General features: G+C 58.4%; 5 protein-coding genes across 5 annotated transcripts; 2 read left to right on the plus strand and 3 right to left on the minus strand.

Annotated features, from left to right (window-relative positions):
• Window positions 1–2: 2 nt before the first annotated feature.
• On the plus strand, window positions 3–2,597 carry SDRG_13362 (hypothetical protein). Its single transcript, XM_008619445.1, has 10 exons — window positions 3–459; window positions 504–635; window positions 682–838; window positions 896–998; window positions 1,044–1,249; window positions 1,310–1,641; window positions 1,689–1,767; window positions 1,827–1,988; window positions 2,031–2,192; window positions 2,236–2,597. The coding sequence occupies exons 1-10, from the start codon at window positions 46–48 to the stop codon at window positions 2,496–2,498; spliced, it is 2,010 nt and encodes a 669-aa protein (XP_008617667.1). The 5' UTR covers window positions 3–45; the 3' UTR covers window positions 2,499–2,597.
• On the minus strand, window positions 2,528–3,890 carry SDRG_13363 (hypothetical protein). Its single transcript, XM_008619446.1, has 6 exons — window positions 3,563–3,890; window positions 3,450–3,516; window positions 3,366–3,399; window positions 3,004–3,323; window positions 2,741–2,951; window positions 2,528–2,682 (listed from the first exon to the last, which is right to left on the minus strand). The coding sequence occupies exons 1-6, from the start codon at window positions 3,874–3,876 to the stop codon at window positions 2,630–2,632; spliced, it is 999 nt and encodes a 332-aa protein (XP_008617668.1). The 5' UTR covers window positions 3,877–3,890; the 3' UTR covers window positions 2,528–2,629.
• A 146-nt stretch (window positions 3,891–4,036) lies between these two features.
• On the plus strand, window positions 4,037–9,541 carry SDRG_13364 (hypothetical protein). The gene is made up of 26 exons (XM_008619447.1): window positions 4,037–4,244; window positions 4,295–4,450; window positions 4,502–4,557; window positions 4,599–4,848; window positions 4,897–4,998; window positions 5,048–5,186; window positions 5,243–5,376; window positions 5,434–5,721; window positions 5,776–5,975; window positions 6,022–6,127; window positions 6,200–6,359; window positions 6,406–6,677; window positions 6,726–6,797; window positions 6,853–6,954; window positions 7,011–7,097; window positions 7,150–7,286; window positions 7,331–7,547; window positions 7,600–7,825; window positions 7,871–8,091; window positions 8,136–8,387; window positions 8,432–8,569; window positions 8,638–8,826; window positions 8,874–8,925; window positions 8,982–9,056; window positions 9,103–9,212; window positions 9,364–9,541. Exons 1-26 carry the CDS (start codon window positions 4,065–4,067, stop codon window positions 9,457–9,459), a joined length of 4,017 nt encoding a protein of 1,338 aa, XP_008617669.1. The 5' UTR covers window positions 4,037–4,064; the 3' UTR covers window positions 9,460–9,541.
• On the minus strand, window positions 9,500–10,301 carry SDRG_13365 (hypothetical protein). Its single transcript, XM_008619448.1, has 2 exons — window positions 9,751–10,301; window positions 9,500–9,705 (listed from the first exon to the last, which is right to left on the minus strand). Exons 1-2 carry the CDS (start codon window positions 10,229–10,231, stop codon window positions 9,560–9,562), a joined length of 627 nt encoding a protein of 208 aa, XP_008617670.1. The 5' UTR covers window positions 10,232–10,301; the 3' UTR covers window positions 9,500–9,559.
• Window positions 10,302–10,848: 547 nt separating this feature from the next.
• On the minus strand, window positions 10,849–14,281 carry SDRG_13366 (hypothetical protein). The gene is made up of 10 exons (XM_008619449.1): window positions 13,724–14,281; window positions 13,198–13,663; window positions 13,026–13,140; window positions 12,802–12,972; window positions 12,605–12,754; window positions 12,432–12,559; window positions 12,156–12,384; window positions 11,695–12,105; window positions 11,505–11,645; window positions 10,849–11,451 (listed from the first exon to the last, which is right to left on the minus strand). The coding sequence occupies exons 1-10, from the start codon at window positions 14,235–14,237 to the stop codon at window positions 10,948–10,950; spliced, it is 2,829 nt and encodes a 942-aa protein (XP_008617671.1). The 5' UTR covers window positions 14,238–14,281; the 3' UTR covers window positions 10,849–10,947.
• Window positions 14,282–14,648: the final 367 nt, after the last annotated feature.

The following is a 14,648-nucleotide window of genomic DNA, read 5'->3' on the forward strand; positions in this document are numbered from 1 at the left end:
AAGCCGGCCAGCGCGATCTATCGAAGTGGCAGTTGTGTGGCAACCATGGACATCCAGCACGATGGCCATGGCGACGACAGCGACCCGATGGAGGTCATGGTCGTCGCGCTAAGCAAGGATACGACCGAGATGTACACGCGCTACCGACTGCAGGAGACGCTGGCCTTGATGGGCTGCCGGACCAAGGACGCGGTCGACGTGACCGGCAGCATCTTTCAGGCGTACCACGCCTTTGGCGTCGGCGCCACGAGCCACTGGCCGTTCGAGAGCCTCCAGCACGAGGTCTATGCGCAGCTTGCCAAGCTCGACTACACCAAGACGTCGCAGCTCCTCGACTTTGACATTGCCAAGGAGATTACGCAGCGCAACAAGTCGTTTGTCGTGCTCCTCGGTGGCACGTCGGGCACGGGCAAGTCGACGCTCGCGTCGCTGCTCGCGTCGCGCCTGCGCCTCACCACGGTATACACTAGCCGTGCAAGAACGATGCCATAGTTCACTTGTAGGTCTTGCCAACCGACTCGGTCCGGCACATCTCGCGGGCCTTCTTGACCAAAGAGTCGCACCCGTGCGCCTTCATGTCGACGTACCAAGCCGGCGAAGCGCTCACGCCCGATCAAGTCGACGAGCTGAAGAAGGTTGGGTCATGCATCCTACGTCCTGCATCGTGACGTCGACGCGTAGATTGCAGCAGGCGACGTCAACACCATCATGTCGGAGAACCGTCTCCAGAAGCGCAAGGTGCTCAAAGGCTACAAGCTCCAGGCCGATGCCGTCCTCGAGAAGCTCGACCTCGTCCTCACGATGTTTGAGAAGCGCAAGCAAAGCCTCGTCGTCGAAGGTCCCGTCCATTTTGCAATATGCGCACTTGATACTGACTTGATACTAATTGGCATAGGCGTGCACCTCAACACGGAGCAAATGGTCGAGCTTGTCCGACGCCACCCCAACTGCGTGCCGTTTGTGATTTACATCTCGAACGAGATGAAGCACCGCGAGCGGTAACCTGACCCTTATCGCGCATAGCCTCATAGCTGATGGCGTAGCTTTGCGGTGCGGGCGCGACACATGACGATCGATCCGCAAGAGAACAAGTACATCAAGTACTTTGACAACATTCGCATCATCCAGCGCCACCTGTGCAAGAACGCGGATACGTACTTGATCCCGAAGATTGACAACACCAACGTGGACCGGTCGCTCGTGACGATCCAGTCGACGCTCGTCCGCGTCTTGCGCAAAATGTTGCGCGGTAGGCATTCTGGCTTTTGCAACCTATCAATGTATCAATATGCCTCAAATGTCGACGTAGGCGACAGCATGGTCGATGAAAAAACCGGCAAGTTTGTGCTGCTCTCGCGCGAACACGAGAGTGCGATCAAGAAGGCTTGGTCGAGCAAAGGCGTCCGCAAGGCCATGCGGCCGCTGACCAACCAAAAGGTCTCGAAGCGGCTCTTGCTGCGCCGTCTATTGGCCGAGCAGCAGTCGAACCACCACGTCGGGCCCGACAGCTCGTCGAGCGACGAAGAGGGCGGCGACCATCGTCCCAGTCGCCACGACGACGACGACGAGGAGCAAACGACCGTGGTCGGCAGTCTCTTGAGCTTTCGCGACAGCGCCAAGGTCCGCTCCGACGGCGACGAAGTACGTGCTCTGCATGCGTCCACGGTGGATGACCCGATGCTGACTAGGACGACAAGGCGTTGTCGACTACGATCCAGCAAATGGCGCTCTGGCGCGCGAGCCAGCCCAAACCGCTCGCGTTGGACGGTACCTATTTGGTTTCCAATGTTCAATGTTTCAAGGTATCGATTTGCGACGACCACTAGACACGGCCGTGGGCGACGACGGCGTCGACCCGGAAATGACGTTCGAGAACTTCCACTTGGCCGACATGAAGCAGCGCTGGCGCCACAAGGAGCGCACACGGTCGTGGTTTGGGTCGCCGTCGCAAGCCATCGAGAAGCAACGCTCATTGACGCTCGACAAGGGTACGACGAGGCTCCGTCAGTCGAATGACGACAGTTTTGTAGGTCCGTTGAGTGTTATTCACGCTGGCAATCGCCGTCCGGCGACCAAGGTGCGTCCGTCCTCGGCAAGCCCCAAGAAGCGCGACTCGCTTCGGCACAAGGCCGTGAGCCTTGGCGACAAAGGGCCGCGGCCCATGTCGGCACGCCGCCTCTCGTCGTCCCAAGGTATTCCTTGCTGCTAAAGTATGCGTAGCGATCTGCATTGTAGATTTGGATTTGGATTTCGACTCGGTCTCGGTCTCAGATCTGGACCGGCAAGACTGCATCTCCGAGTCGTCGTCGCACGCTGAAAACTGCACGTCGCCACTGGCGTCGCCCACCCGCAGCATTGGCGAGATGGACTACGCCGTGAGCTCGGGCAGCGACGACGACGACGACGGCTTTGAGTTGCCGCCTGTCCCAGCATTTGCACCGGCGCCGTCCGCTGCGAGTTGCCCGGCGCCGCCCGCTGCAAGCCGCCCGACGCCATAGATGGTATCGACGACGCGTCATCATCGTCGTCAGGACCCAAGGGCCAATACACTCGCATGCATGTTGTGTGTGTGGGGGTTTATCAATGTATCAACCGGCGCTTAGGCATGGTTGCGCGGCGACGGCCTGCGCTAGTACGCCTTGGGGTGGCGTCCCTTGCCTTGCTGGCGCTGCTCCCACCACACTAGTTGCGACATGTCAGTATTCCCTCGGCGCATATTAGCGACGACGCGGTGTCATACCATGGAACGGGGTCGCCCACTGCGACTTTGGGTCAAAGAGAAGCTGGTACTTGAGGTACGAGAAGGCGTAGGCGCCGACGAACGAGACGCCGACGCCGAGGACGTGCCAGGCATCGGTGACAGCGTCGGGGAAGAAGAGAAAGCCGAGGCCAGTCGACGCGAGGTCCTTGACGTTGCCCGTCACGGACGTCGCGAGCGCCGACGTTTTGGTCTATGCGGTCAGAGTGAGGAGACCTGGCATTGTACACATTTGTCGTTGGTACCGTGCAGAGCTGGATGGCCACTTGGTACACGAGGCAGACGCTGCTCATGACAAGAAATAGACCTGCAAACGTCAGTGGACGTGCCAGCTCGAGTGCGAATGCGTGGACAGTCGAATATTCATAGTAGATGGCAGGCGGCGTCAAGAGGACGGCGCCGACGAGGCTGTTGGTAAAGACCACGAGCAATGGCGGCAGCGTCGACTGCTTGGAGAGCACGAGCGACCCGGCGGTCATGCAGTTTTGGGCAAACACGAGGATATAGCCGAGCAGATCATAGGACGCGTCGTGGTAGCCTGCGAGAAGACTGCCGATGGCCGTGACTAGGCATTTCGATGAGCGTTGACATGGCTATTTCGTAGTACCAAATAGCGCCGCCTTCATCGCATCCGGGATCACCTAGAGGAAGAGCAGGATGAGCGTTGGGTCGCTGCATCTCTGAGGCGCACCTTTTTGAGCACGACAATCTCCATGAAGAGGACCTTGAGCGTCGTGAGGCGGCGCAGCACGAGGTACCTATGAAGATGCAAGCGACGGGTTGGCAGGCAGGCCGAGGCAGTACATGGGCATGTTGACGAGGCGCATGCACACAAACGCCGTCGTCGTGTTGATGGACTGTAACGTCGCTAGCGGTGCGACCTCGTAAAGCCACACACGCCACGTGAGCGCGGCGACGTCCAGTGGCAGGACGCGGACCGCGTGCAATACGAGCAGCACGACGACGGTAAAGACGTGCTGCAGCGCAGCGAGCGAGAGGACCGCGCGCCAGCCGTACGAGGTCAGTATCGTCTTGGTGAGCATGTTCATGCTCATCGAGCACACGAGGTACAGGGCGCAGGGCCACAGCGCTGCCACGAGCCGGCGGACGCGGTGCATCAAAGATTCGCCGCGTTTGATTGGCGCATTGTCGCAGCCATATCTTACGCGACCTTTCATATTCCATATTCCATATTGCATACTGAATATTATCGATGAGGCTCGATACACGATATCCGGATATGCAATATCAATATATTTGTGGTCATTTCCAGCAAGCCGACAAGGACGACAAGGACGAGACGACGATGGACCTACTGGACGAACTCGATGCGCTGCTCGCGGAAGAGCGATCGACGCAGCATGAGACGCGCCCGTGGGCGCAATGCCTAAGCGGCCATGCACCGCTGGCCCCGCTCCTACATCCCGCAGGCACGGCGGCGTCGCATCCGGTGCTGCTGCCGTTCCCGCTCGTGGCATCGCTGTCGGTACGTGCCATCTCCATGATGACTTCAACCAACGGTGCGATATGGACCAGACGACGGATGACGACGAGGCGCCGTTGGATCCGCTGGCGAGCGCACTGGCGAGCGAGCAAGCTCCTCTCGTGTGGCAGGCCAACCCGAGCCGCTTGTTGGTCGAAGTCCCGCTCTCGCTGCACCGCGCCGACATCACGCCCGTCACGTCGCGCATGGTACGCGTCCTTCTTCGTTCATTCCAAGTGGAGAACCTTGGATCCATGCAGGTGCTCGAGCCGACGAACCTCACGTACGCCTTTGGCCGTGTCGTGCACGACGAACGGTAAGCACATGCGATATCCGTAGTCTCATATCAACGAATAGCTCGATGGCCGAGACGTCCAACTCGATGCTGCGCAAGCCGACGCACTTGCAAGAGTACGCGCGCGGCAAGATCGGCAACGTCCCTTTCGCGCCGGGCGGCGAGTCGCTCATGAAATCGACGACGACGCCGACGTCGGCGGACGCAGCGGTCGCCGACGAGGCCTCGCTGCTCAAGCACGCAATCGCCAACGAGATGCAGGACCTCGCACAGCGTGCACTGGCGGCGGGCAACAGCACCAACGCCACCTCGGTACGTCAATCTATCGATATATATTGGATGTCTTATCGGTGGGCGTAGGCCGACTGGAGCAGCCTGCTTGTCGACGCACCGGGGCTCTCGCACGGCTTGACGCACGAGGACGTTGCGCGTCTGACGCGTGGCGCGTCGCCCCACGAGGCGGTGCGTCCTACGGACCACGATGTACCACTCGCTCAAAGGCTGTGTCTAGGCGGCGCACAAAGCACCGGCGCCTGTGACCGTGGGCGTCAACCCGAGTACCCTTTTGCAGCCCTACTACACCGTCATCTCGGACGAAGCGTCGATGCAGTCGCTGCAACGCTCGATTGCCGACGAAAAGGCCGTCTTGGGTAACCATATGCGACTGCTGCGCTCGTCCCCAACTCTAAACCACGTTCGTATGTAGCCATGACGTCCAACACGCTCTCGATCCAGAGTCTACTGACAGACAATGACGACGACGACATGGACGTCCTCGACGCCGTGGACCCTGCCGACGTCGCGCCCGAGACGCCGGAACCAGCGCCGACGCCGTCCTTGGTGCGTCATATTTGTGCCTTGTTGTGTAGTGTAGTGACAACCTACGGTGTGGTGTAGGCCTTTGCCGCGGCCAGTGCGAGTGACATGACAGTCGAAGACGCTGACGTCGATGTGACGCTGGACGCCGTCATGACCTTTATGGACAATATGGTGACGCCAACGCCGACGCCGGTCCTCGAGTGGGCAAGCGCCGAGCCCATTGACGTCTCCAACTTTGGCGCCAAGGTGCCGGACATGGCTATGTCGTTTCCGTTCGAGCTCGACTCGTTTCAGAAGCAAGCGGTCGTGCATTTGGAGAACCACGACTGCGTGTTCATCGCGGCGCACACGTCGGCAGGCAAAACGGTACGACGACGCTTGCAATAGTTCAAGACGGCAATCCGAGTTTATATATATTAGGTGGTCGCCGAATATGCGATCGCCATGTCGCAAAAGCACATGACGCGCACGATCTACACGTCGCCGATCAAGGCGCTTTCGAACCAAAAGTACCGTGATTTCCGGACAAAATTCGGTGTCGACAATGTCGGGTTGATCACGGGCGACGTCTCGATCAACCCGCAAGCGAGCTGCCTCGTCATGACGACGGAGATTCTGCGGTATGTGGTGGTCGGTCAAAAGTATCAAGTTGATACTTGGATATAGATCCATGCTGTACCGTGGTGCCGATGTGATTCGCGACATTGAGTGGGTCATTTTCGATGAAATTCACTACCTCAACGACTCGGAGCGCGGTGTGGTGTGGGAAGAGGTATCCATCTATCCATCTATCCAACTTATTACAAAAGTATCCATTCAACTCGTTTACAAAATGGCATAATAGGTCATCATCATGTTGCCCGAGCACGTCTCGATGGTCTTCTTGTCGGCGACGACGCCCAACACGTTTGAGTTTTCCGACTGGATTGGCCGTACCAAGCAGAAGAAGATCCACGTCATCTCGACGTACAAGCGCCCGATCCCGCTCTCGCACCACCTCTATGGTATCGATATGGATGTCATCGTATGGACACAAATCGTATTGCGTAGCGGCCGGTGAGGTACTCACCGTGATGGACCCGCAAGGCCAGTTTCTCTCGACCAACTACTCGGCCGCAGTGCAGCGTCTCAAGCCAAAGGACTCCAAGACAGGCCCAGGCCGCGGCAGTGGCGGGCGTGGCGGCGGCGGCGGACGTGGCGGCGGTGACAAGGCCGACTGGACCAAGCTCATCCGCATCCTTCAAGAGAAGCAGTTGCTGCCCGTCGTGGTGTTTGCGTTCAGCAAGCGCCTCTGCGAAGAGTCGGCGCACCGTCTCTCGGGCGTACGACTCGTCGATCGTCCGACATGGCGCTGAGAACGTGGCACGTAGATGGACTTGAGCTCGGCGTCCGAGCGCTCTGAGATCCATCTCTTTTGCAATGCCAGCATTAGCCGTCTCCAGGTAGAGAGCAAGATTGACCCTGCCGTGCGAAATCTCAATCTGAATCTCAATCTAGGGCTTGGACCAGCACTTGCCGCAAGTGCTCCAAGTGCGCGAAATGCTCTTGCGTGGCATTGGCGTGCACCACGGTGGTCTGCTTCCGATCCTCAAGGAGATGGTATGTTCCCTTTTGGCGTCCGTATCCATTGGATTGATGATACACTGTCTGGGTAGGTTGAAATTCTGTTTGCCCGAGGCTTGGTCAAGGTGCTCTTTTCGACCGAGACGTTTGCCATGGGCGTCAATATGCCCGCGCGCACGGTAAGCAGCTGCGTGGAAATTGAATCTTGATAGATTGATACATTTCGACTAGGTTGTGTTCAACGGCACGCGCAAGCACGATGGCAAGGCGTTCCGCGACTTGCTCCCGGGCGAGTACACGCAGATGGCGGGTCGTGCGGGTCGTCGTGGCCTCGACACGGTCGGCACCGTCATCATTGCGTGCTGGGGGTAGGTGTTTCAAAATGGTTTAGTCTTTGTACTAAATGGGGTAGGGACGCGCCGGACGCCACGTCGCTGCGCACGATGCTCATGGGCACGCCAACGAAGCTCGAGAGTCAATTCCGGCTCACGTACAACATGATCCTCAACCTCCTCCGCGTCGAAGACATGACGGTCGAGGACATGATCAAGCGGTCGTTCTCCGAGTTCCGCACGCAAAAGGCGCTCGCGGCCAAGAACATTCCGTCGGCCATTCAAAAAGCCAAAAAGGTACTTGAGACCCTACCCCTCTTGTTGCTATGATTCTATTGCATGTGACTAGGCGCTGCACACGCTCGAGGCGGACCTCAACGCCACCCACGGCGGCCACCTCGACTTGGCCGAAGTCGAGCGCTTCTTCCTCCTCCAGCAGTCGACCAAGTACAAGGAACAAGCGCTCGTGCATGCGATTTTGAACTCGCGGTATGCGGCGACCGCGCTCTGCGTTGGCCGCGTCGTCGTGCTCTCGACGGCCGGCCTGCCCGACCAGCTTGCTATCCTCTTGCAAGGTAGACGTCCATGTCTTGAATGACAAGGTGTACATCCAACGATAGTCGACAAGGCGGCGACGCGCACCGTGACGGTCCTCGCGCTGTGCCATGCGTCGTTCACGCCGCCGGTGATCGCGGCCAAGCCGAGCGCGATGGATTTCTTCAAGCCCAAGGCGCAAGCGAGTACGTCGAATGGCCTCGCGCCGGGGGCCAAGGGGTCGCTCTTGGGGAAGCACTACGTCGTGCTCGACGTGCCGGAAACGTGCCTCAACAAGCTTACCAAGGTGTGCCATCTTGATAGATTGTTGATACAATCTACGGTTTGTAGCACAAGTCCAGTCCGAACGTCCGGAGCCTCCTCGAGGTGAACGACCCGAGCGTGCTCTCGCGCGCCGTCGAGCTTCTCGTGGACCTTGAGACGTCGCTGCCGCTCTTTTTGAGTCCGCAAAACGACCTCAAGATGATGGAGCTCGAGTCGGCCGATTTGTACAGCCAGGTGCAGCACCAGTACAGCCTCATGGAAGCTAGCCCGTGCTTTGCGTCGCCCTTCCTCATGCCTGTGCTCGCCCAGTACGCCAAGGTACAACTTTGTCGTTCAAGAGTATCAAGTTATCAATGTGATAGATTGACCGACTGCGCCACTACATGGCGACGATGACGGCAGCGCTCTCGAACCACTCGCTGTCGCTTTTCCCCGACTTTCAGCAGCGGCTCCGCGTGCTCACGCGTCTCGGGTACATTGCGTCGGACAACACGGTGCAGGTAAATCGATGGGATTGCTTTACGCTGGTTTAGCACAAAGGACTAGACAGTAAAGATGCTGTGTGTAGGTCAAGGGCCGCGTCGCGTGCGAGGTCAACACGTGCGAAGAACTGGTGCTCACAGAGATCATTTTTGAAAACGTCCTCGCCGAACTCGAACCGGAGGAAATTGTCGCAGTGCTCTCGGCGCTCATTTTCCAGGAAAAGACGCAGAACCAACCGACGCTGACCCCGCGCTTGCTGCATGCGCAGAGCACCGTAGGACGACGAAGCATGATACCGAGAGTGCTAGGATGGCTGCGTAGGTCCACGCCATTGCTACCTCGCTTGGTGTGATCCAGCTCGAGTGCCACCTCGGTACGACCGAGAGTTGAAAGAACCACCATTGATTGATACCTTGATTGTTTTCATAGAGATCGACCCGACGGAATTTGCCAAGTCGACGCTCAACTTTGGCTTGATGGAAGTCGTGTACGAGTGGAGCCGCGGTACAAAGAGAACACCTGGATGCGACTCGACTCATGACTCGACTAGGCATGCCGTTCAAGTCGATTTGCGAGCTCACGGACGTGCCCGAGGGCTCGATCGTGCGCTGCATCACGCGTCTCGACGAAGTCTGCCGAGAAGTGCGCAACGCTGCGCGGGTAGGGTTTTGTTTTTTGTTTTTTGTTTTTTGTTTTTTGTGGATTTTTGTAGATTTTGTGGATTTTGTGTATCTTTTTTCTATATTTTCTCTGTGTATTGCACTTTATCTTGTGGACAAGAGGACCATGTTGCGATGCTTTCTTTGCTTAGGTGATTGGCGACCCGCGCTTGTACCGCAAGATGGAGATTGCGTCCGAGTCGATCAAGCGCGACGTGGTGTTTGCCGGCAGCTTGTACCTGTCCTAGTCGGATTGTATCGAGATATCAAGTGGGAAACTCTCTCAAATGACAACAGTACGCGATTGCACCACGGTTAAATAGTTTAGGGACACGGAGGAGGAGGAGACTAGACGTGTCGTGGCCCGGTTTTTGTCTTGAGCACGTAGTCAAAGCTGTCGCTGCTGCCGCCACGCGTCGACTGCATGATGATGATCGTGTCGTCGCTTGCAACCGACGACGCCATGCCGAGACTCGGCTCTTCGACGATGCTGCCTACGCAGCGTTAGCACATGAGTGTCGAGATTTGAAGGAGCCTACTGTTGGTGTAGTGGTGCTGCGACGCCATCGAACTGGCCGTCGACGAGGTCTTGAGCAACACCTGGCTACTTGTCGTTGTCGTACCTGGCGGCGGCTTGCGACTGGCCATGGAGGCGATCGGTCGGGGCGGTTTGCCGGCGCCCATAATGACAAAGTCGTCCGACTCGGAGCTGCCGACAACAACGTGCTCGATCGCCGTCGGGTTGTTCGTATTGGTGCTCATCGTCGTGAGGTTGAGGTTGGCGTTGTTCGCGTGCAGATGGGCAACAAGTGCTTCGTGGAGGCCCGACCCGTTCTGCTGGCTGGCTTGCAGCACGGCCTCGTCCATGAGGTTCTGCATCGCGTGGCGCTTCTGCTCAAGCCGATACCGGCGTAGCGCCATGAAGCCGAGGAGCCCAAGCAAGACGGAGCCGAGGAGCGCGAGGCAGATGATGAGCAGCGATGAGCCCGAGGACTCGGCGAGGACGCGCCGCGTAGACATGCTGCTGGTGGAAGCGGAAGCTGTATATGTCGACGCTGCCCGCGCACAGAGCCAGTCGGTCGGTTGCCTGTTTTGCCGTTTGGCTCAGCAATTGCCGTAGGTAGTACCTTTTTGTCCGGATACGTGAAGTCATGGCTAATCGCACGCGACTTTGGCGATGCTGTTCGCAGGTGTGGCCGCATGATGCAGGCCTTTGCTCTACCCGCATCGGCGTTGGCATTGCCTCATAATGTAGATACTGAATCGTGTCATAGAAGTGGGCGGGACCGCGGCCAAATGGCGATAAAAGTTGACTGGGTGGTTTAAAATGGAGTGATTTTAGCCAACGCCATGGCAGGTGACACACGCATATCAGCCTGCGCGAGACTTGCATGCAAGTCGTCTAATCCAGTGGCGCTTCTGCTCTGGAGATTGGTATGCGTAGGACTACGTCGTCATCGACACCTCAATGCGCATTACGGTGCTTGTCAATGGCGCGCTTGTATCGATCCTCGCTGCTGGCAACAGCACGTCCACGGGTACATGCGGGCTGGGTGGACACCTCCCTGCTACGACGCAACCACGAGGCGAGCAGGCATGGCGGCAGTGTCCAGCTCCGCAATCCGTCAAGAAGCGAATACACAATCAAAGATACAGCGCGTCAATGTACTAGGTTTGCTTAAGCTTGGGTTCATATATATGGTGAGACGAGGTTTCGAAAGAAATTCAGCGCCTTGTTACACTTCGGGATGCAGGTGCTGCACGTGGCTCACGAGCACCGCAGGGTCGGGCGTGACGAACGGACAGAACGGACACCGCTCCGGTTGGACATGGACAGGCGCCGCGACCACCGCCGGGTACCTCGCCATTTGGCGGGGCGTCACTGTCTGCACAAAGCCCGAGGCCGGCGCCTTGCGGCGGCGCAACAGAGCTCCGAGAAGACCGACAATCACGACGCCCACTACTGCCACCGCAATCGTCATCCACGTCTTCCACTCGAAGCCCGACGACGACGACGACGACGATGACGGTTGATTGTCACCGTTGGGTGACGTGGCGCCCGACGTGGGCGCCGTGCCACTGGGCGTGCTGGACGCAACGGCCGACGATGACGCGACGAGCGAGTACGCCTGCGTGTTGGTCACGAGCACCGACGTGCCAGCGATGCGCGCCTCGACAACGATGCCGCCCGAGGTGCTCGACGATGCCACTTTGGCCAATGCCGCGTATGACACATCCACCTACGTCATCGACATCTACTAAGTATCAATCTATCAACCCAATTCAACCATACCACTTCGACGTTGTTGACAGTGTCGGGACCGTTGGGCGACGCAATCGGGTAAAAGATGGTGGTGCCAAGGACCACCGAGAGGTCGAGGTTGTTTTGGAGCTGCGTCGTGGCGGCCATAGAGCCCGGCGGGTCGGTCCACACCTACTTGTCCATATTAACACGCAATTGTATAGAAGCGTGGACGTCCTACCAGTGTGACACGGAGCGACTGCCCTGGCAGCACGGTAAAGCTGTACGTGTGCAGCCCGCCGTGGCGCAGAGTGGGCGCGCTCGTGGTTGAATTTGGCAGGAAAAACACCTTGGGGACCGCCGATGGACCAAAGGACGCAATGTTGGAGAGCTGCGGCAGCCCGTAGCCTTGGTTAAAGTCGGGGTACGACAGCGACGTCGCCGTCTGCTGCACAAACGAGCACGTCACGAGGCCCCGGAGCGGACCGATGCGATTCTTCAAGCCCGTTGCGCTATGGATCATGAGCGCCTTGATGAGCGAAGCGGGAATCGTCTTGAGGCCGTTCGAGACGTCGCGGGTCCCCGCTTTCCACCAGCCGTCGCGGAGCCACTCGTAGATAAGAACAGCGACACCGGCAGCGACGGGCGTTGCCTACAACCTCGCGATATGAGACACGATGCCAATGCGACGAATGGTCGGACCTGGGACGTGCCTTGGAGAGGGCAAACCTGCGTTGTCTTGGTCGTCAAGCCGGCGGCGAGGCTCTGGGACGACGTGATCACTTGGCCTGGCGCCACGAGGTCCGGCTTCATGCGGCCGTCCGACGTGGGACCGATCGACGAAAAAGAGGCGACGCTGTTGGGGTTGAAGATGTTGGGGCAGTTGAGCGTCGAGGCGAGGCTGGCGACCGTGTTCATCGACGCGCCGACACTAGCCCCATCGATATACGTCTATGAACTGCAACTAGGAGGAGGTACCTGAGCACGTTCTTGGCGCCAGCGGGCGAGCTGATTGAGCGCGGGCCTTCGTCGCCCGAGTTGCCGGCCGCAATCACAATCAGCGTCTCGGGGTTCGAGAAGATGTAGTCGTCGAGGTCCCGCGCTTGCTAAGGGTACTATGAGTCGTAGCTACTTGGTGCAGATGGTCGTACTTGGCTGTAGTCGTCGCCGTCGGTGCCCCACGAAAAGGAGAAGATCTTGGCGCCCGCACGCACTTGGTTGCGGAGCAAATCGGAGACATCCGACGGCGTTTGGAGGCTTACGGGGCAGTTGACATTCGGGAGGTTGGCGCATCTCGAGCTCTACATCAACATCGTTACTGCATATTGCGACAGCGGGGTTAGGGTACCTGTGTCCCAATGTCCATAAAGGCCACTTTGGCGTTGAAGGCCACGCCGAGGTTGGGCTGTGCTTTGCTCAACGAGCTCCCGAGAAGGATACCGGAGACATGGGTGCCGTGGCCACACGTGATGTTCTCCGATTGGTCAAACTGGTCGCCAAACGCTTCGTAGGACACGACCTAGTTGATACATCGATGCATTAGCGACAACCGAAAGGTTCAGAGACACAAACCTTGCGGTTGGTCGACACGATGCGACCAAACGGCCTTGCGCCAGGTTGGTCAAACTGGTCGTGGTCCATGTAGAGTCCCGTATCGGTGATGCCGACGGTGATATCGTTGCCCGAACTATCCGATAGTTGGAGTCCTTGGATAGATTGATTCGATATCGATACATATACATACATGCCGTAGTTCTGGGCCTCGGTGACGCCAACGACAATGTCGGCTTGGGAGTCGAGACGTCGCAAGAGGGGCGGCATTGGCTCGGAGAAATGGCGCGTCGATGCAAACGCAGTGACAAAGACGACTGCGTCTTGGCGACTGAGGTACGTCACCACGGTCGACCAGACCTTGAAGTTGCTCAGCGACGGCACGTAGAGACTCTTGGGCGAGTGTTTTGTGAGCAGGTCGTCCGAGATGCCCGTGAGCTGTCGCAGTCCCGCGTTGAGTTCTGTGATTGTCTCGTTGCTCACGGGACCGATGAATCCAATCTCCATCGCTGGCGCTTCCGAGAGGACGCTGCTGACGCTGCGCGCAAACGGCGTCAGCTTCATGAGCGGCGGCAGCGGCAGGATGCGGTGGGTGCAGTTGAGCCGGTTGAGCGCGTCGGCGGTCGACGCATTGGCATGCACCAGCACCAACGTGCTGCCTACACGACCGATATACAGCGACATGAGCACAAAACGAGGCGACAGAGAAAGCTTCGTACCCGAGTCGTTGCCGTTGCTGCGGCTGAGGAGGCGAAGGAACGGGTCCGCGCCGTCGAGCACCGCTTTGATCTGAGGCATGCACGCGACCTCGGTCGCACAGCGCTCGATCTGAACAAGCGTCGGGACGAGACTCGTGGGGTCGGTGCTGGCATTGGTCGGCGCGAGCGACGCCAGGTGGCACGCGCCAAGCACCGGGTTTTCGCCGCTGACCATGGCGTCGACGGCGGTCTGAAAGTCGTCGAGGAACGAGGCGAACGAGAGGCCATCGTCGCCCAGCGTGAGCGCGACGCTGAGGTTGGCGCGCTGGCACGTGATAAAGTCGATGGGCGCGACAGGCCCGCTGCCTTCTTTGAGCAGCCGACTCGTCGTGCTGCAGCGGGACGCGCAGTCGGTGGCCGGCGACAGCGTATACGGGCTGCAGTGGTAGCTGCAGTAGGCCTCGGTCGAGGTGAAGCGCCATGGCGCGGCGGCGGCGCCAGCGAAGGCGAGGGCGAGGACGGGGACGCAGCGCATGGCAACTTGCGCTCTGGCAAGCTGGCCGTGTGACACGGTGGACAGTTGTGAAATTTTCGTCTTTTAATTCGTCACATACAAACAATTCGATATTATTTTACAATCGTAAAAACACGGTAAATTTCCGAAAATGACGGGAGATATACGGTGCAAAGTCGGAAAATTCGTTGTGACCAAGCGTCTCATATTTGGACGCTCCGCGACGTCGCTCGAAGCCCATGGCGTGCTACGCAGAGTCACACGGTGGGAACAATATACTATTTGACATCTATCCAGTGGACACTATTACTATGTGTACTGTACTGGCTCAAAGACATGGGCAACGCTGCCACCGCTACAAGGCCGTTTGTTGAGGGTCCTCGAAGTCGGCTCCAACGGTTCGTATTACCATTCGCAACACTATTGTCATCG

The sequence above is a fragment of the Saprolegnia diclina genome, assembly GCF_000281045.1.
Source record: "Saprolegnia diclina VS20 unplaced genomic scaffold supercont1.59, whole genome shotgun sequence".
NCBI classification, from domain to species: Eukaryota; Oomycota; class Saprolegniomycetes; order Saprolegniales; family Saprolegniaceae; genus Saprolegnia; species Saprolegnia diclina.

Excerpts from the sequence above, each read along its gene's own strand:
- SDRG_13362 (XM_008619445.1), top strand. The coding sequence starts at position 46 with ATGGACATCCAGCACGATGGCCATGGCGACGACAGCGACCCGATGGAG. Across the intron at positions 460-503 it reads CGCGCCTGCGCCTCACCACG|GTCTTGCCAACCGACTCGGT; the intron begins GTATACACTAGC and ends GTTCACTTGTAG. Across the intron at positions 999-1,043 it reads GAGATGAAGCACCGCGAGCG|CTTTGCGGTGCGGGCGCGAC; the intron begins GTAACCTGACCC and ends CTGATGGCGTAG.
- SDRG_13363 (XM_008619446.1), bottom strand. The coding sequence starts at position 3,876 with ATGCACCGCGTCCGCCGGCTCGTGGCAGCGCTGTGGCCCTGCGCCCTG. Across the intron at positions 3,400-3,449 it reads AGATTGTCGTGCTCAAAAAG|GTGATCCCGGATGCGATGAA; the intron begins GTGCGCCTCAGA and ends CTCTTCCTCTAG. Across the intron at positions 3,324-3,365 it reads GATGAAGGCGGCGCTATTTG|TCACGGCCATCGGCAGTCTT; the intron begins GTACTACGAAAT and ends CGAAATGCCTAG.
- SDRG_13364 (XM_008619447.1), top strand. The coding sequence starts at position 4,065 with ATGGACCTACTGGACGAACTCGATGCGCTGCTCGCGGAAGAGCGATCG. Across the intron at positions 6,360-6,405 it reads GCTCTCGCACCACCTCTATG|CGGCCGGTGAGGTACTCACC; the intron begins GTATCGATATGG and ends CGTATTGCGTAG. Across the intron at positions 6,798-6,852 it reads CCAGCATTAGCCGTCTCCAG|GGCTTGGACCAGCACTTGCC; the intron begins GTAGAGAGCAAG and ends ATCTCAATCTAG.
- SDRG_13365 (XM_008619448.1), bottom strand. The coding sequence starts at position 10,231 with ATGTCTACGCGGCGCGTCCTCGCCGAGTCCTCGGGCTCATCGCTGCTC. Across the intron at positions 9,706-9,750 it reads GCAGCACCACTACACCAACA|GCAGCATCGTCGAAGAGCCG; the intron begins GTAGGCTCCTTC and ends AACGCTGCGTAG.
- SDRG_13366 (XM_008619449.1), bottom strand. The coding sequence starts at position 14,237 with ATGCGCTGCGTCCCCGTCCTCGCCCTCGCCTTCGCTGGCGCCGCCGCC. Across the intron at positions 13,664-13,723 it reads CAGCAACGGCAACGACTCGG|GCAGCACGTTGGTGCTGGTG; the intron begins GTACGAAGCTTT and ends TCGGTCGTGTAG. Across the intron at positions 13,141-13,197 it reads GAGGCCCAGAACTACGGCAT|TTCGGGCAACGATATCACCG; the intron begins GTATGTATATGT and ends ACTATCGGATAG.